This window comes from Bombina bombina, chromosome 4 (assembly GCF_027579735.1).
Source record: "Bombina bombina isolate aBomBom1 chromosome 4, aBomBom1.pri, whole genome shotgun sequence".
Taxonomy (NCBI): domain Eukaryota; kingdom Metazoa; phylum Chordata; class Amphibia; order Anura; family Bombinatoridae; genus Bombina; species Bombina bombina.
In genome coordinates, this window is record NC_069502.1 from 690,031,434 (window position 1) to 690,051,634 (window position 20,201).

The window sequence follows — 20,201 nt, forward strand, 5'->3', positions numbered from 1 at the left end:
CAGCCTTTCAGACTGGGGAGCGGTTTGGGGTTCTCTGAAGGCTCAGGGCCTGTGGTCTCGGGAAGAGTCTTCTTTTTCCATAAACATCTTGAAGTTGAGAGCAATCTTCAATGCCTTGACAGCTTGGCCTCAATTGTCGTTAGTCTGGTTTATCAGATTCCAGTCAGACATCACCACCTCAGTGGCTTACATCAACCATCAGGGAGGAACTCGAGTTCCTTGGCCATGAAGGAGGTGACTCGCATTCTGCAGTGGGCGGAAGCTCACAATTGTCTATCTGTCTGCCATCCACAATCTAGGAGTAGACAATTGGGAGGCGGATTTTCTGAGCAGATAGACCTTTGGAGTGGGCTCTCTATCCGGGAGTGTTCTCTCAGATAACACTCAGGTGGGGGTTCCAGAGTTAGATCTGATGGCGCCCTGCCAAAAAGCCAAGGTTCCAAAGCACGGTTCAAGGTCGAGATCCTCAAGCCGTTCTGATAGATGCTCTAGTGGTTCCATGGATGTTTTCTCTGGCTTACCGGTTTCCTCCGTTTGCTCTCCTTCCACAAGTCATTGCTCGTATCAAACGGGAGCGAGCATCTGTAATCCTAATAGCTCCTGCATGGCCTTGCAGGATCTGGTTTGCGGATGTCATCTCTACTTCCCTTGAGGTTACCTCTGAGGAAGGACCTAATTCAGGGTCCTTTCCTCCATCCAAACCTAGATTCTCTGAAACTGACTGCTTGGAGATTGAATGCTTAGTTCTGTCTAGATGTGGTTTTTCTGAAGCGGTCATTTAAAATATGCTCCAGGCTTGCAAACCTGCTGCTCGCAAGAATTACCATAAGGTATGGCTTAAATATCTTTATTGGTGTGAATCTAAAGGGTTCTCCTGGAGTCGGGTGAGTATTCCCCCGGATTTTGTCTTTTCTTCAGGATGGCCTGGAGAAGGGTTTATCGGTCAGATTTCTGCCCTATATATCCTTTTTGCACAAACGTCTGACAGACTTACCAGATGTTCAAGCCTTTGTTCAGGCCCTGGTTAGAATCAGGCCTGTGTTTAAGAACTAGATTAAGGCTCCACAGGGGAGCAACAGGTTTAAAGTTTTGCAACAGGCTCCGTTTGAGCCGATGCATGTTAAGTTTATCTTGGAAGGCTGTTCTTGCTATTTCTTCTCCTCAGAGTGTCTGAACTTTCAGCTCTGCAGTGTGATTCCCTGTACCTTATTTTTCATACTGATAAGGCGGTCCTTCATACCAAATTGGGTTTTCTCCCTAAGGTAGTTTCGGATCAAAACATTATTCAAGAAATTGTTGTTCCTCCTCTTTGTCCTAATCCTTCTCATAAGGAACGTTTTCTGCATTACTTAGATGGCGTGCAAGCTCTAAATTTTTACTTACAAGCTAAAAAAAAAATAAATCTACAATCTTCTGCCGTTTTTCTCTGGGAAAATGTAAGGGTCAAAAGGTCCCTTTGGTTGAGAAATTTGATTAGTTTTGCTTATGAGTCTGCTGGACAGCAGCCTCCTGAGATAATTAGGGCTCATTCCACTAGGGCTGTCTCCTCTTCTTGGGCTTTAAAAAAATGGAAGCTTCTGTGGAACAAATTTGCAAGGCGGCTACATGGTCCTTTCTGCATACTTTTTCAAAATTCTACAAATTTGATACTTTTGCCTTGGCTGAGGCTTCTTTTGGGGGAGAGGTTCTTCAAGTGGGGGCTGCCTTCTGTTTAGGTCCTCCTGCCTTTTTCCCTCCCTGTTAATTCTGTCTCTATTGGTTCCCACTAGTAATTGGAATGGCGTTGTAGACTCCATGTCTTAGTAAGAAAACAATTTATGCTTACCTGCTAAATATTTCTTTCCAGACATGGAGTCCACGCCCCAATCTGCAGTTGTGGTTTTTTTTTTTGTTTGTGTGGTTTTTTTTTTTTGAGTAAACCTCAGGCATCTTTCACCCTAGTCTTTTTTTCCATTTTCCTTAGGCCGAATGACTGGGGATTATGGGTAAGGGAAGTTACACTTAACAGCTTTTCTTTGGGGTGCTCTTTGCCTCCTCCTGCTGGGCAGGAGTTGATTATCCCACTAGTAATTGGAATGACGTTGTGGACTCTCCGTGTCTGGAAAGAAATTTATCAGGTAAGCATTAATTTTGTTTATGTAATGTTACCGTAACTAATGGTCCTTTAAGACAATATTGTATAATGTATTTTGTTTTAAAAGTGTTTTTTCTTCCATACAGTGAGAGTAGCATGTTTGTCTCCAAGAGACGTTTCATTTTGAAGACATGTGGTACCACCCTCTTACTGCAAGCACTGGTTCCCTTGTTAGAGCTCGCCAGGGAGTACTGTGGGTTTGATGACATCCAAGTAAGTTAAACCTTTTATTACATGCTTATCTCCAAATATACTACTGTAGGCTCTAAAGATGTCTATTAGGCGTACAAAATCTTTATACATGTTAACCATTTTCATGCAAAAATATTTTTTTCTTGAAGGGATGCTAATGTCAAAATAAAATTTTAATGATTCAGACAGTGCATATAAGACTTTCCAATTCCTAAGTAGTTTTAGTAAGCCAACGGGAAAAGGATGTCCATACTTAGAATGGCTGATAAGCAGAACTCCTGCTGCTTTATTGGAGTATGACATAACTTTTCCCATCACTTGTATCCTTTTAAACCTTTGAGTTTTCTTTCTTTGATCAGAATTATTTGCCCCTACTACTACTCATCTTTTACAGCAGCGTAGTAATTTATTTCTTGTAACCGACAGGATACGTGCAGTTAAATGTCAAATACATAGTGGTTGCTTTTGATCATCTGCAACATCTTATGATGTCTTGCTTAAACCAACATGCTGTTAGACTATGTTGCCAAGTGTTTGTTGTAATACTATTTTTTTTTTTAAGCCTGGGAATTAATGTTAAGGTGATTGTAAAGTTAAGCTATACGCTAAACAATATTTGTAATAAAGTAAATGAAGGGCACTTTCATTGATTAAAATCATTGTAGAAGCTAAAATATATAATCACCTTTAATTTTCTTATACATTCCGCCTTCATATGCAAATTTCTTAGACCTTGAAGGCCACCTCTTTTCAGAATGCGTTTGAACAGTTTTTCACCACTAGAGGGTGTTCACGTATTTCATATAGATAACACTGCACGTGAAGTTATCTGGGAGCAGGCACTGATTGGCTAGACTGCTAATAAAAATTCTGGTGTAGACTGAACCTTTAATAGTAAATTATGATTTGATGAAAATAATGTTATCTTTAGAAAGTCCATTTGATGGCAAGAAAAACGGTATATATGTGTGGGTACAGTAAATGATTGAGGAAAGTTACAGCTAAATACACACAGCAGAAATGTAAAAATAGCCCTGGTCCTTAACGGTAAGAAATTTTTTAAAGATAGTCTGGTCACTAAGGGGTTAAAAATCTTTTATAACGTGCTATGCAGAACTTATTGCAGTGAACTATGTACGTTAATCTATTCATTTAAAAAAAATGCTGCTTTAATTATATATATATATATATATATATATATATATATATATATATATATATATATATATATATATATATATATATATATATATATATAAGAAGTAAGTGAGTTGAATCCAGCACCATAGGTTTTAGTAAAATTTCTTTCCCACCTGTGTGCACGTTACCAAGGAGTATCAGCCAAACTCCAGTGTATACAGTCCATGTAAAAAACAAGGTAACAGCACCACAGCACACAATCTTCTTTTAAAGGTGAAAAATCTTTATTTGAGGTTTAGCAACCAGTAAAAAGCGACGTTTCGGACCTACATAGTCCTTAATCATGCATAAGTTACAATCAAACAAACTAACTTTAAAAAGGGTATCTGGACCAATCATGCTTCAATTCTCAGTGTTAATTGGTTTAACCCATACCTATCCAGGTTTGTAAATTTCAACAACACAGTGACCTCTAGTGGTACCAGAATATGTTCCATCATTTAAAACCATTATAAAAACAAATACAAATCATAATCTCTATTCAGACCATATGGATGTAATGTGTTCAGACGTTTAATCCACCATACTTCTTTCTGTTTTAATTTTAGTTCCCTATTACCCCCTCTTCTATGATGGGGGATATGGTCAATCACTTGAAAGCGAAGCTGGCTTACTGTATGACCCATATTTGTAAAATGTGCTGATACTGGAAGTGACATATCTTTTGATTTAATGGATGCTTTATGTTGACTAAACCTATCCCTGGCGGCTTGGGTGGTCTCGCCAATGTAACAAAGACCACATGGGCATTTAAGTAGGTAGATTGCATAGTTGGTTTGGCATGTATATAACCCATTGATTGTATATTGCTTTCTTTTGTCATTTTGTGCTAAGAATTTCCCTTTAATAACTGAATTACATTGAGCACAGTGTAAGCAGGGGTAACAGCCTTTATTAGGGGTAGTTAGATAATTTACATCAGACATTTTAGATGTACCTATATCAGCTTTTACTATGTGATCCCTAAGATTTTTTACCCTTCTATATGATGGCATAGGGGGGAGTTTAAATGATTCTATCTCTGGATTATATTTTGACAAAAGATGCCAGTGTTTTCTTACTATTCTAAAGATGTCATTGCTCTTGTCACTGTATTCCATAGAAAGCACTAATCTATCTGTTCCTTTCTCTGTTGGTTTTTTATCATGTACTCTATCCAAATCCTGAATGTTTTTAGCGATATTTTCTTTTGGATATCCTCTTTGGATAAATTTATTGCCCATAGACACTAGTCTTTCTGGCAATACTTTTTGATCTCTAACTATTCTTTTAGTACGCAAAAGTTGACTCCTGGGTATGGATTTAAAAACAGTATCAGGGTGGAAACTTTCATATCGCAGCAGAGTATTTCTATCTGTGGGTTTTACATATAGATCTGTACTTAATGTATTTCCATGTCGATATACAGTTGTATCCAAAAAGTTAATCTTTTGGATAGAGTAAGTAAGGGTAAATCTTAGACCTGTCATAGAGGCATTAATATCCTCAACAAACTGTATCAGGGACTCCAATGAGCCCCCCCATATGCCAAAAATATCATCTATATACCTTAGCCACAGCTTACAATGGCTGATAAATGGCTGATTAGTGTAGACAAATTTGTTCTCAAAGCCACTCATGAACAAATTGGCATATGAGGGGGCTACATTGGAGCCCATGGCTGTTCCCCGCTTTTGCATGTAGTAAGTGTCTTGAAAGAGAAAATAATTGCAATATAGGACAAGTCTCAACATGTCATCAAAAAAGTCAATCTGGGATAGATTATATAAGCCACTGTCACTCAAAAAACTTTTCACAGTCAATAGACCTGCCTCATGGGGAATAGAGGTATATAGATTTACCACATCCAGTGAAAAAATTAACCAAGTATCCTCTATTTCAATCCCCATAAGTTTTGAAAGAAAATCATTTGTATCCTTAATAAAGGATTTTTGCTGTTTGACAAATGGAAAGAGGACTTTGTCCAGAAAGATAGAGATATTAGAAAAAATAGAATCGGTACAGGCCACAATAGGGCGTCCTGGTGGATGTAATAAGCTTTTATGGACTTTGGGTAATGTATAAAAAATTGGTGTTATGGGGTATTTATTATACAGAAAATCATAGACCTGTTTAGAAATAATGTTATGAGTCAAAGCTCTATCTAATATGCCCTTAAGCTCTCTTTGTATTTCTTTAAGAGGATCATGATCCAATATTTCATAAACCCCTCCATCTGACAGCTGTTGTAATATCTCCTGCACATAATAGTCAGTGTCTAACACTATTATAATAATAATTAATACTATAATAGTGTTAGACACTGACTATTATGTGCAGGAGATATTACAACAGCTGTCAGATGGAGGGGTTTATGAAATATTGGATCATGATCATGATCCTCTTAAAGAAATACAAAGAGAGCTTAAGGGCATATTAGATAGAGCTTTGACTCATAACATTATTTCTAAACAGGTCTATGATTTTCTGTATAATAAATACCCCATAACACCAATTTTTTATACATTACCCAAAGTCCATAAAAGCTTATTACATCCACCAGGACGCCCTATTGTGGCCTGTACCGATTCTATTTTTTCTAATATCTCTATCTTTCTGGACAAAGTCCTCTTTCCATTTGTCAAACAGCAAAAATCCTTTATTAAGGATACAAATGATTTTCTTTCAAAACTTATGGGGATTGAAATAGAGGATACTTGGTTAATTTTTTCACTGGATGTGGTAAATCTATATACCTCTATTCCCCATGAGGCAGGTCTATTGACTGTGAAAAGTTTTTTGAGTGACAGTGGCTTATATAATCTATCCCAGATTGACTTTTTTGATGACATGTTGAGACTTGTCCTATATTGCAATTATTTTCTCTTTCAAGACACTTACTACATGCAAAAGCGGGGAACAGCCATGGGCTCCAATGTAGCCCCCTCATATGCCAATTTGTTCATGAGTGGCTTTGAGAACAAATTTGTCTACACTAATCAGCCATTCATCAGCCATTGTAAGCTGTGGCTAAGGTATATAGATGATATTTTTGGCATATGGGGGGGCTCATTGGAGTCCCTGATACAGTTTGTTGAGGATATTAATGCCTCTATGACAGGTCTAAGATTTACCCTTACTTACTCTATCCAAAAGATTAACTTTTTGGATACAACTGTATATCGACATGGAAATACATTAAGTACAGATCTATATGTAAAACCCACAGATAGAAATACTCTGCTGCGATATGAAAGTTTCCACCCTGATACTGTTTTTAAATCCATACCCAGGAGTCAACTTTTGCGTACTAAAAGAATAGTTAGAGATCAAAAAGTATTGCCAGAAAGACTAGTGTCTATGGGCAATAAATTTATCCAAAGAGGATATCCAAAAGAAAATATCGCTAAAAACATTCAGGATTTGGATAGAGTACATGATAAAAAACCAACAGAGAAAGGAACAGATAGATTAGTGCTTTCTATGGAATACAGTGACAAGAGCAATGACATCTTTAGAATAGTAAGAAAACACTGGCATCTTTTGTCAAAATATAATCCAGAGATAGAATCATTTAAACTCCCCCCTATGCCATCATATAGAAGGGTAAAAAATCTTAGGGATCACATAGTAAAAGCTGATATAGGTACATCTAAAATGTCTGATGTAAATTATCTAACTACCCCTAATAAAGGCTGTTACCCCTGCTTACACTGTGCTCAATGTAATTCAGTTATTAAAGGGAAATTCTTAGCACAAAATGACAAAAGAAAGCAATATACAATCAATGGGTTATATACATGCCAAACCAACTATGCAATCTACCTACTTAAATGCCCATGTGGTCTTTGTTACATTGGCGAGACCACCCAAGCCGCCAGGGATAGGTTTAGTCAACATAAAGCATCCATTAAATCAAAAGATATGTCACTTCCAGTATCAGCACATTTTACAAATATGGGTCATACAGTAAGCCAGCTTCGCTTTCAAGTGATTGACCATATCCCCCATCATAGAAGAGGGGGTAATAGGGAACTAAAATTAAAACAGAAAGAAGTATGGTGGATTAAACGTCTGAACACATTACATCCATATGGTCTGAATAGAGATTATGATTTGTATTTGTTTTTATAATGGTTTTAAATGATGGAACATATTCTGGTACCACTAGAGGTCACTGTGTTGTTGAAATTTACAAACCTGGATAGGTATGGGTTAAACCAATTAACACTGAGAATTGAAGCATGATTGGTCCAGATACCCTTTTTAAAGTTAGTTTGTTTGATTGTAACTTATGCATGATTAAGGACTATGTAGGTCCGAAACGTCGCTTTTTACTGGTTGCTAAACCTCAAATAAAGATTTTTCACCTTTAAAAGAAGATTGTGTGCTGTGGTGCTGTTACCTTGTTTTTTACATGGACTATATATATATATATATATATATATATATATATATATATATATATATATATATATATATATATATATATATATATATATATATATATATATATATATATATATATATATATATATATATATATATATATATATATATATATATATATATATATATATATATATAATTTTTTTTTTTTTTTTTTTTCTAATGCAAAGAAAATGTTAAAGTTGTGTTTTTAATTCTGAATTAAGTATCCTTGTATGCACTGACTGGCAGAACTGCAGCTGCTTTATTGGCTCGTAAGATACCTCAAGTATAAAATAAAAAATGTCCCGCCTCCCCCTCAAACACACATACAGTACAAAAATCTGGAGTAAGTTTGTTTGTTATTTTTTTGTTTGTTTTTTTAATTTAAAAATACTTAAGATTAGGTTGTTTTCGTTACCCTTTGAAAAAACCCTTATGACCTAATACACTAACAATTTGTAGAATGTTGTGGAGTCAGGGTTCTGTGTATGTATGTGTATTTATATATGTATAGAAATGGCACACACCAACAGTTAATCACCCTGTTTGATGTGCCTGCTTTTGGGGTTCTCTATAAGCATTTGCTATGTGTGTGTATATGTGTGTGTATATGTATGTATATATATATATATATATATATATATATATATATATATATATATATATATGTATGTGTATATATATGTATGTATATATGTATATATATATGTGTGTATGTATGTGTATGTATGTGTATGTGTATGTATGTGTATGTATGTATATATATGTATATATATGTATATATATATATATATATATATATATATATATACATACAGTTACTAGGCAGTTTTTCCCAAATAAACTTATGAAACTGTGGGAGAGTTATGGGAAGAAAATGGAACATCACTTTGTAACAGATGTAGAAAAGTGTAAAATTTAATTCTAATACTTTGTTTTTGTGATGTGAATTTAATTTTCCCTTTTGAATGTCTCTAATATATTTTATGTTCTATTTCATACTCTATTACAGAATTTTTTTTATTCACGTAAAAATTTTATGAAACCAGACCATCAGGAATACCCACACAGAAATTTCCAGGAAGAAGTAGAATTCTTAAACGAAATATTCCCAAGTAAGTTAAAGATTCAACACAATTTAAAACCCACCTGTATGATTTGTTATATAATAGGATAATTGAGGTTTTTACATTTAAGACAAATCTTAACAGAATATAAAGCTTTAACATTTAAACCTGATTGATGTGAATGTAAAAATTCACAACATACCCTGTAAATAACCATAATATAAACCCACCATGGAGGAGTGGGGGCGCATATAATTATTTTTTTTTTAACATCTTGTGCCACCCATGACAATCTGAACCTCTTCCTCCCATTGTCTTGGTTTTTGTTGGGGTGGATGAGATCTGATTCTCCTCCTTAAGTGATGTTTTTTTTGTAGGCAACATAACGCCCTCATCACAGCAGAGGTGCTGCTCTCAGTGAAGAAGAGTGTATCGAGTGAGTGGATAAGGGGTACTTTAAAATTTAAAACGTCTTTGTTTTGTTGCTGTAAACTTACCTATACCACAGGGGGAGATGAGCAGATAGAAAGGTTGAGGGAGTTTCATAAGAGTGCAGCTTGATAGTTTCCTTCCATGGGTTTTTCTGAAATTACAGAGAAGCATTATAAGAATGTCATATGAGAAACAAGGAAATTCTTAATATATAGTTAAAGTATGTGTTTTATTTTATTTTTATTGTTCATGGCTAATCCTTACAAAACATTATATTTAAATATAATAAATTCTTACAGATGGAGCAGCATATTGCATGGGGCGTATGAATTCTGATTGCTGGTGAGTATTTATAGATCTGATATGTGCAGTAGATGTGGAAATATATTCACCTATTTAAAGGGGTGCTTATACTGTACAAACATGGCACAAATGTATAAAGTAACCTCTCTGACAACCAGGGTTAATGCTTTATTAGAAATCTCAAAATACTACCTTCAAATTCTGCCATCTTGTAGAACCTTCTTTATTCTGTAGCATTCTACATTTAATTAATAATTTAGCCAAATGAGTATATTAATTAGATTCTAAAATTTTATGTCAAGCTGACAGAATTTTAGAAGACCTGTTTAAAGGGCCATGATACCTAAATGTTGAAACACTTAAAAGTGATGTAGCATAGCTGTAAAAAGCTGACTAGAAAATATCACCTGAACATCTCTTTGTAAAAAAGAAAGATATTTCTTCTGTTATGTGTGATCAGTCCACGGGTCATCATTACTTCTGGGATATAACTCCTCCCCAACAGGAAATGCAAGAGGATTCACCCAGCAGAGCTGCATATAGCTCCTCCCCTCTACGTCAGTCCCAGTCATTCTCTTGCACCCAACGACTAGATAGGATGTGTGAGAGGACTATGGTGATTATACTTAGTTTTTATGACTTCAATCAAAAGTTTGTTATTTTAAAATAGCACCGGAGCGTGTTATTACTTCTCTGGCAGAGTTTGAGGAAGAATCTGACAGAGATTTTTTACTATGATTTTAACCGGAGTCGTTAAGATCATATTGCTGTTCTCGACCATCTGAGGGAGGTAAAGGCTTCAGATCAGGGGACAGCGGGCAGATGAATCTGCATTGAGGTATGTGGCAGTTTTTATTTTCTGAATGGAATTGATGAGAAAAGCCTGCCATACCGTTAAAATGACATGTATGTATACACTTCAGTATTCTGGGGATGGTATTTCACCGGAACTACTGTGTTTAAGGTCACTAATCCTTTTAATAACTATTCTCATGTTAAACGTTTTTGCTGGAATGTAGAATCGTTTACATTGCTGAGGTACTGTGTGAATAAATATTTGGGCATTATTTTCCACTTGGCAGTTTTTTGCTTTATTTGTGACAGTTTCGTTTCTCTTCACTGCTGTGTGGGAGAGGGAGGGGCCGTTTTTGGCGCTCTTTGCTACGCATCAAAAAATTCCAGTCAGCTACTTTTATATTTCCTGCATGATCCGGTTCATCTCTGACAGATCTCAGGGGTCTTCAAACTTCTTTGAAGGGAGGTAAATTCTCTCAGCAGAGCTGTGAGAATTCTTATAGTGACTGTGTATAAAAAACGTTGTTTTTGTTTTCTTATGTACAAATTTAATTAGTGTTGTTTTTTACTAATGGGAACAAACCTTTGCTAAAAGTTGTGTTGTTTTAAAGTTTGATGCAATAACTGTTTTTCAGTTCATTATTTCAACTGTCATTTAATCGTTAGTACCTCTTTGAGGCACAGTGCGTTTTTTTGCTAAAAAAGATTATAACCAAGTTGTAAGTTTTTTTGCTAGTGTGTTAAACATGTCTGACTCAGAGGAAGATATCTGTGTCATTTGTTCCAATGCCAAGGTGGAGCCCAATAGAAATTTATGTACTAACTGTATTGATGCTACTTTAAATAAAAGTCAATCTGTACAATGTGAACAAATTTCACCAAACAGCGAGGGGAGAGTTATGCCGACTAACTCGCCTCACGCGACAGTACCTGCATCTCCCGCCCGGGAGGTGCGTGATATTTTGGCGCCTAGTACATCTGGGCGGCCATTACAGATAACATTACAAGATATGGCTACTGTTATGACTGAAGTTTTGTCTAAATTACCTGAACTAAGAGGCAAGCGTGATCACTCTGGGGTGAGAACAGAGTGCGCTGACAATGCTAGGGCCATGTCTGATACTGCGTCACAGCTCGCAGAGCATGAGGACGGAGAGCTTCATTCTGTGGGTGACGGTTCTGATCCAAACAGATTGGACTCAGATATTTCAAATTTTAAATTTAAATTGGAGAACCTCCGTGTACTACTAGGGGAGGTCTTAGCAGCTCTCAACGATTGTAACACTGTTGCAATACCAGAGAAACTGTGTAGGTTGGATAAATACTTTGCGGTACCGGCGAGTACTGACGTTTTTCCTATACCTAAGAGACTAACTGAAATTGTTACTAAGGAGTGGGATAGACCCGGTGTGCCGTTCTCACCCCCTCCAATATTTAGAAAGATGTTTCCAATAGACGCCACCACTCGGGACTTATGGCAAACGGTCCCCAAGGTGGAGGGAGCAGTTTCTACTTTAGCTAAGCGTACCACTATCCCGGTGGAGGATAGCTGTGCTTTCTCAGATCCAATGGATAAAAAATTAGAGGGTTACCTTAAGAAAATGTTTGTTCAACAAGGTTTTATATTACAACCCCTTGCATGTATCGCGCCGATTACGGCTGCGGCAGCATTTTGGATTGAGTCGCTTGAAGAGAACCTTAGTTCCTCTACGCTAGACGACATTACGGACAGGCTTAGAGTCCTTAAACTAGCTAATTCTTTCATTTCGGAGGCCGTAGTACATTTAACCAAACTTACGGCTAAGAACTCAGGATTCGCCATACAGGCACGCAGGGCACTGTGGCTAAAATCCTGGTCAGCTGATGTTACTTCTAAGTCCAAATTACTTAATATACCTTTCAAGGGGCAGTCCTTATTCGGGCCCGGTTTGAAAGAAATTATCGCTGACATTACGGGAGGTAAGGGCCACGCCCTACCTCAAGACAAGGCCAAAGCTAAGGCTAGACAGTCTAATTTTCGTCCCTTTCGGAATTTCAAGACAGGAGCAGCATCAACCTCCACTGCACCAAAACAGGAAGGAGCTGTTGCTCGTTACAGGCAAGGCTGGAAGCCTAACCAGTCCTGGAACAAAAGCAAGCAGGCCAGGAAACCTGCTGCTGCCCCAAAGACAGCATGAACCGAGAGCCCCCGATCCGGGACCGGATCTAGTAGGGGGCAGACTCTCTCTCTTCGCCCAGGCCTGGGCAAGAGATGTTCAGGATCCCTGGGCACTAGAGATCATATCTCAGGGATACCTTCTAGACTTCAAATTATCTCCCCCAAGAGGGAGATTTCATCTGTCAAGGTTGTCAACAAACCAGATAAAGAAAGAAGCGTTTCTACGCTGCGTACAAGATCTGTTAACAATGGGAGTGATCCATCCGGTTCCGTGGTCGGAACAAGGACAAGGGTTCTACTCAAACCTGTTTGTGGTTCCCAAAAAAGAGGGAACTTTCAGGCCAATCTTAGATTTAAAGACTCTAAACAAATTCCTAAGAGTTCCATCGTTCAAAATGGAAACTATTCGGACAATCTTACCCATGATCCAAGAGGGTCAGTACATGACCACAGTGGATTTAAAGGATGCTTACCTTCACATACCGATCCACAAAGATCATCACCGGTATCTAAGGTTTGCCTTCTTAGACAGGCACTACCAGTTTGTAGCTCTTCCATTCGGATTGGCTACGGCTCCAAGAATCTTCACAAAGGTTCTGGGTGCCCTTCTAGCGGTACTAAGACCGCGAGGGATTTCGGTAGCTCCGTACCTAGACGACATTCTAATACAAGCTTCAAGCTTTCAAACTGCCAAGTCTCATACAGAGTTAGTTCTGGCATTTCTAAGGTCGCATGGATGGAAAGTGAACGAAAAGAAGAGTTCTCTCTTTCCTCTCACAAGAGTTCCATTCTTGGGGACTCTTATAGATTCTGTAGAAATGAAGATTTACCTGACAGAAGACAGGTTATCAAAACTTCAAAATGCATGCCGCGTCCTTCATTCCATTCAACACCCGTCAGTAGCTCAATGCATGGAGGTGATCGGCTTAATGGTAGCGGCAATGGACATAGTACCTTTTGCACGCCTACACCTCAGACCGCTGCAATTATGCATGCTAAGTCAGTGGAATGGGGATTACTCAGATTTGTCCCCTACTCTGAATCTGAATCAAGAGACCAGAAATTCTCTTCTATGGTGGCTTCATCGGCCACACCTGTCCAGGGGAATGCCATTCAGCAGGCCAGACTGGACAATTGTAACAACAGACGCCAGCCTACTAGGTTGGGGCGCTGTCTGGAATTCTCTGAAGGCTCAGGGACTATGGAATCAGGAGGAGAGTCTCCTCCCAATAAACATTCTGGAATTGAGAGCAGTTCTCAATGCCCTTCTGGCTTGGCCCCAGTTAATAACTCGGGGGTTCATCAGGTTTCAGTCGGACAACATCACGACTGTAGCTTACATCAACCATCAGGGAGGGACAAGAAGCTCCCTAGCAATGATGGAAGTATCAAAGATAATTCGCTGGGCAGAGTCTCACTCTTGCCACCTGTCAGCAATCCACATCCCGGGAGTGGAGAACTGGGAGGCGGATTTCTTGAGTCGCCAGACTCTTCATCCGGGGGAGTGGGAACTTCATCCGGAGGTCTTTGCCCAAATACTTCGACGTTGGGGCAAACCAGAGATAGATCTCATGGCGTCTCGCCAGAACGCCAAACTTCCTCGCTACGGGTCCAGATCCAGGGATCCGGGAGCGGTTCTGATAGATGCTTTGACAGCACCTTGGAACTTCAGGATGGCTTATGTGTTTCCACCCTTCCCGCTGCTTCCTCGATTGATTGCCAAAATCAAACAGGAGAGAGCATCAGTAATTCTAATAGCACCTGCTTGGCCACGCAGGACTTGGTATGCAGATCTAGTGGACATGTCATCCTGTCCGCCTTGGTCTCTACCTCTAAGACAGGACCTTCTGATACAGGGTCCATTCAAACATCAAAATCTAACTTCTCTGAAGCTGACTGCTTGGAAATTGAACGCTTGATTTTATCAAAACGTGGTTTTTCTGAGTCGGTTATTGATACCCTGATTCAGGCTAGGAAGCCTGTTACCAGAAGGATTTACCATAAAATATGGCGGAAATACCTATACTGGTGCGAATCCAAAGGTTACTCCTGGAGTAAGGTTAGGATCGCTAGGATATTGTCTTTTCTACAAGAAGGTTTAGAAAAGGGTTTATCAGCTAGTTCATTAAAGGGACAGATTTCAGCTCTGTCCATCTTGTTACACAGACGGCTGTCAGAAAATCCAGACGTCCAGTCCTTTTGTCAGGCTTTAGCTAGGATCAAGCCTGTGTTTAAAGCTGTTGCTCCACCATGGAGTTTAAACTTAGTTCTTAACGTTTTACAGGGTGTTCCGTTTGAACCCCTTCATTCCATTGATATAAAAATGTTATCTTGGAAAGTTCTGTTTTTAATGGCTATTTCCTCGGCTCGAAGAGTCTCTGAGTTATCAGCCTTACATTGTGATTCCCCTTATCTGATTTTTCACTCAGACAAGGTAGTTCTGCGTACTAAACCTGGGTTCTTACCTAAGGTAGTCACTAACAGGAACATCAATCAAGAGATTGTTGTCCCATCCTTGTGTCCAAATCCTTCTTCAAAGAAGGAACGTCTTTTACACAATCTGGATGTAGTTCGTGCCCTCAAGTTCTACTTGCAGGCAACTAAAGATTTTCGCCAAACTTCTTCCTTGTTTGTCGTTTACTCTGGACAGAGGAGAGGTCAAAAAGCTTCTGCTACCTCTCTCTCTTTTTGGCTTCGTAGCATAATACGTTTAGCCTATGAGGCTGCTGGACAGCAGCCTCCTGAAAGAGTTACAGCTCACTCCACTAGAGCTGTGGCTTCCACTTGGGCCTTTAAAAATGAGGCCTCTGTTGAACAGATTTGCAAGGCTGCAACTTGGTCTTCGCTTCATACTTTTTCCAAATTTTACAAATTTGACACTTTTGCTTCTTCGGAGGCTATTTTTGGGAGAAAGGTTCTTCAGGCAGTGGTTCCTTCTGTATAATGAGCCTGCCTATCCCTCCCGTCATCCGTGTACTTTTGCTTTGGTATTGGTATCCCAGAAGTAATGATGACCCGTGGACTGATCACACATAACAGAAGAAAACATAATTTATGCTTACCTGATAAATTCCTTTCTTCTGTTGTGTGATCAGTCCACGGCCCGCCCTGTTTTAAGGCAGGTAAATATCTTTTAAATTATACTCCAGTCACCACTTCACCCTTGGTTACTCCTTTCTCGTTGATTCTTGGTCGAATGACTGGGACTGACGTAGAGGGGAGGAGCTATATGCAGCTCTGCTGGGTGAATCCTCTTGCATTTCCTGTTGGGGAGGAGTTATATCCCAGAAGTAATGATGACCCGTGGACTGATCACACAACAGAAGAAAGGAATTTATCAGGTAAGCATAAATTATGTTTTTACCTCAAATTCCTCCGTAGCTACATCCTATTGTAAAGGACTAATAAGCAGCAAATCAGTATGTCTGTCCCGGGACAGGCAAAGGAACAAGCTTTGTGCACTCATCTTATTTCCCTATTCAGTTTAAGGAAGTTTACTATGAAATCTCATCAGATCACAGTAAAAGTGTTCATGACATCAGCACTGTTGATGCTGATTGGCTGCTGTTCCTTTCTTCATTATTTTTTTATTTTTACCTGCAGCTGGGCAGCAGCTGAAGTATAACGTTTTAGACAGAACTTACTCTGGTGAGCTGAGGAAATTGTGAGGTAAAATATTTTCCTTTTTTACATAGATACTCAGCTGATATTTTCCTGTCGGCTTTTTAGTTATATGCTAAATCACTTGAAACTGATGCAGTATGAGTATTATGTCCCTTTAAAGGTCATAAGATTTCACAGCTGTCCGACTAACATGCGGTTTTGGTCTTCTCATTTTCAGGTACCTGTATACTCTGGATGTTCCAGAGGGGTTTTTAATCAATCAACCAGATCAGACACTGGAAATTTTGATGAGTGAGCTTAACCCAGAGGTTATGGACCAGTTCTACATGAAAGATGGTGTTACTGCAAATGATGTCACTCGTGTGAGTTCTGCATTTATCGTAATAAGATATCACTTTTAAACTATATTATCTTCCCTACCTAGTTTCCATCTGCTAGTGCTACTTATTAAATGCTCTGCCTGAAGAGCAGTACATAATTTTTAATTTATTTTTTCCAATTTTGTTTTATTTTAGATGAGTGGAATTCGTGACCTGATACCAGGTTCTGTCATTGATGCCACAATGTTCAGTCCTTGTGGTTATTCAATGAATGGCATGAAATCGGATGTAAGTACTGACCTTAATTGTGACCTCTATATACAATTGGATATTCCATGTTGGTTAAACTTCTAATTTTGACATTTATATAAAACTGTATTTAATGTTTAATATCTCTACAGGGAACTTACTGGACCATTCACATCACTCCAGAGCCAGAATTTTCATATGTTAGTTTTGAAACTAATGTATCACTAACAACGTATGATGATCTGATTAGTAAAGTTGTTGATGTTTTCAAGCCAAGGAAATTTGTGACAACTCTATTTGTTAATCAGGTATGTTTGTGTTAATTTTTATTTCATTGCTTAATTTTCCAGTGCGCATGAAAAATGCCTGTATAGCCATATTTATCACATATTTACGTACATTTTTAGTAGTTATGCTTGTCATTTTACAAAGACAAAAATCCTTAAATGGACTTAAAACCCAATTTTTTTTCTTTCATGATTCCGGTAAGAGAATACAATTTTAAAAAAACTTTTCAATTTACTTCTATTATCTATTCTTTAGATATCCTTTGTTGAAGAAATAGCAATGCACATGGATGAGCCAATCACACAAGGCATCTATGTGCAGCCACCAATCAGCAGCTACTGAGCCTGTTGATATCCTTTGATGAAAAAAATATCTAGAGAATGAACCATATACTAGATAATATAAGTAAATTGGAAAGTTGCATGCTATTTCTTAATGATGAAAATAAACAATTTTGGGTTTCATGTCCCTTCTAGATTATGCCTTTATTACCCATTCCCTAACTTTGCAAAACAAGCATTGTTATTTTGAGTTTTACACATTATATTGTACATTAATATCTCTCCCTGTTTCTAAGCCCCTGCATGCTGCCTTTATCTCTGTGCATTGTATTAGCTTTTTACATCAAGACAGTGCTAGTTTGTGTACCATATAGGTAACATTCTGCTCACTCCTGTGGAGTTTCGAATGAGCTAGCACTAATTGGCTAAAATACAAGTTTATAAATAGCACAGAGATAAGGGGGTAGTCTGTAGTGTCTTAAAGATGCAAGGTAATCAGAGGTAAAACGTGTATTAATATAAAAGTGTATAAAGCTGGGAATGGGTAATAAAGGGGTTTTCTCTTTTTACACAATACAATTTTTCAAATACTGTCCCTTTAAAGGAACTTATAACCCCAAATTTTCATTCTTTATTCAAATAGAGCATACATTTTTAAACAACTTTCCAATTTACTTCTAATATCAATGTTGCTTCATTCTTTTGGCATCCTTTGTTGAAGGATCAGCAATGCACTACTGGCAGCTAGCTGAACATATTGGTAATCCAATGACAAGGCATATATGTACAGCCAGCAATTCACTCCTGAGTTTACTAGGTGTGCTTTTCAACCGAGGATAACAAGGGAACTAAGCTTGGAATGTTTAAAATTGTATACTCTGTCTGAATCATGCATGAAAAAAATAGGATTCATGTCCCTTTAGCAAGTTAAAGGGAAAGTAAAGCCAAACTGAAACTTTCATGATTTAGATAGAAGTAAATTGGAAAGTTGTTTAAAATGGCATGCTCTATTATCTAATTTGCTTAATTCTCTTGGTAGCCTTTGTTGAAAAGTATGCCTAGGTAGGCTGAGTAGCAGTGGACTACTGGGAGCAAGCTGCGGATTGCTGGCTGCACATTTATTCCTCTTAATTACCCAATGTGCTCAGCGAGCTCTCAGTATTACATTGCTGCTCCTTCAACAAAAGATACCAAGAGAAGGAAGCAAATTTGATGAAAGGTAAATTGTAAAGATGTTTACAATTGTATACTCTGTATCGTGAAACAAATTGGTTGCATGTCCATCAAGCTATATATTTATAATGCTATAATGACAAAAATGTGTCTAAGTGGCAATTGTATATTTAGATTTTTTATTTATTTTTTTAAATCCAGTATCTGTTTAAGGGTTTTCTGGTGCTCACAAAATAAAACAAATTAAATATTGCTAAAGGAAACTTAAATACCTCAAATACAATAGAAATGGAGTCTTCCACTGAGGGGTCATCAAATGCTCTATTCGAGATTTAAAGGGACACTTAACACCTGAAAGCTAAATTCCTTAAATCTAACTCTTTCTGATTAATGAAACTCAAGTAATCACTGATGTCTATGCCATCTTGGAAGCTGACCCAAATTGTTTAAAAAAAAAAAAAGTTTTTAAATACAATGCTGTACCTGTGCTTGGTATTCTTATGTATGCTGCCATATTGTAACGTGCGTTGCACAGATACATGAACAGCGCATTGCTCTGTTATGTATGCACTATGCTGCTTAGAGGAATTGCGCTCACTGTTATACAGAGTGTGTGCTGCAGCGTTTGTAAAGACATTTTTATTTGTGAATGAATAGTATTTTTAACATAATATATATTAAAAATGTTATTGTAAAAAACAAATTACATTTTATAATGTTCCCTAAACAAACCTGATGAAGTCAGTGCACGGCTCCAGACACCATACTTGAAAATTGCAAGCTACTGGGAGAGAGGGGAGAGAACAGTCCTGGGAATAATGGGTAAAGCTTTGCGTAGTAAAATACGAGCTCCGTGGTGTGGTGGTTATATCTAATGGTTCCTGACCCTGCAGTACATAATACTGCACCGGGAGTTCCTTTCTCTTTCAGCCCTAATGTTAAAACCCTCCTGGGACTTGAAGCGCGACTCCTACTGTTGACTTGACATAGACAGCCCAGCTCGTCACTGCCAGGGAGCGTGCGCAAACTCCACAACGGCAGCCTGTCACAGCCAGTGAGTATCTGGTAGCCGTCTTCAAACTACTGTCTGTCAGTAGGAGTCGCGCTTCAAGTCCCAGGAGGATTTTAACATTTGGGCTGAAAGAGAAAGGAACTCCTGGTGCAGTATTATGTACTGCAGTGTCAGGAACCATTAGATATAACCATCACACCACGGAGCTTGTATTTTACTATGCAAAGCTTTATCCATTGTTCCCAGGACTGTTTTCTCCCCTCCACCTCTCTCCCAGTAGCTTGCTATTTTCAAGTATGGTGCCTGGAGCCGTGCACTGACTTCATCAGATTTGTTAACTTTAGGGAACATTATAAAATGTAAGTTGTTTTTACAATAACATTTTCTCTTGTAAGGTGTATCCAGTCCACGGATCATCCATTACTTGTGGGATATTCTCCTTCCCAACAGGAAGTTGCAAGAGGATCACACACAGCAGAGCTGCTATATAGCTCCACCCCTAACTGCCATATCCAGTCATTCTCTTGCAACTCTCAACAAGCATGGAGGTAGTAAGAGAGAAG

The 20,201-nt window shown here is 38.1% G+C and overlaps 1 protein-coding gene across 1 annotated transcript in view; it reads left to right on the forward strand.

Annotated features, from left to right (window-relative positions):
* AMD1 (adenosylmethionine decarboxylase 1) overlaps nucleotides 1-20,201 on the forward strand; it is a 58,053-nt gene that overhangs the window by 23,680 nt on the left and 14,172 nt on the right. Inside the window, exons 3-8 of the mRNA XM_053710860.1 lie at nucleotides 2,221-2,347; nucleotides 8,949-9,051; nucleotides 9,735-9,777; nucleotides 16,533-16,677; nucleotides 16,831-16,923; nucleotides 17,037-17,192. Coding sequence (XP_053566835.1) covers nucleotides 2,221-2,347; nucleotides 8,949-9,051; nucleotides 9,735-9,777; nucleotides 16,533-16,677; nucleotides 16,831-16,923; nucleotides 17,037-17,192 — 667 coding nt within the window. The remainder of the gene's footprint in view (nucleotides 1-2,220; nucleotides 2,348-8,948; nucleotides 9,052-9,734; nucleotides 9,778-16,532; nucleotides 16,678-16,830; nucleotides 16,924-17,036; nucleotides 17,193-20,201) is intronic.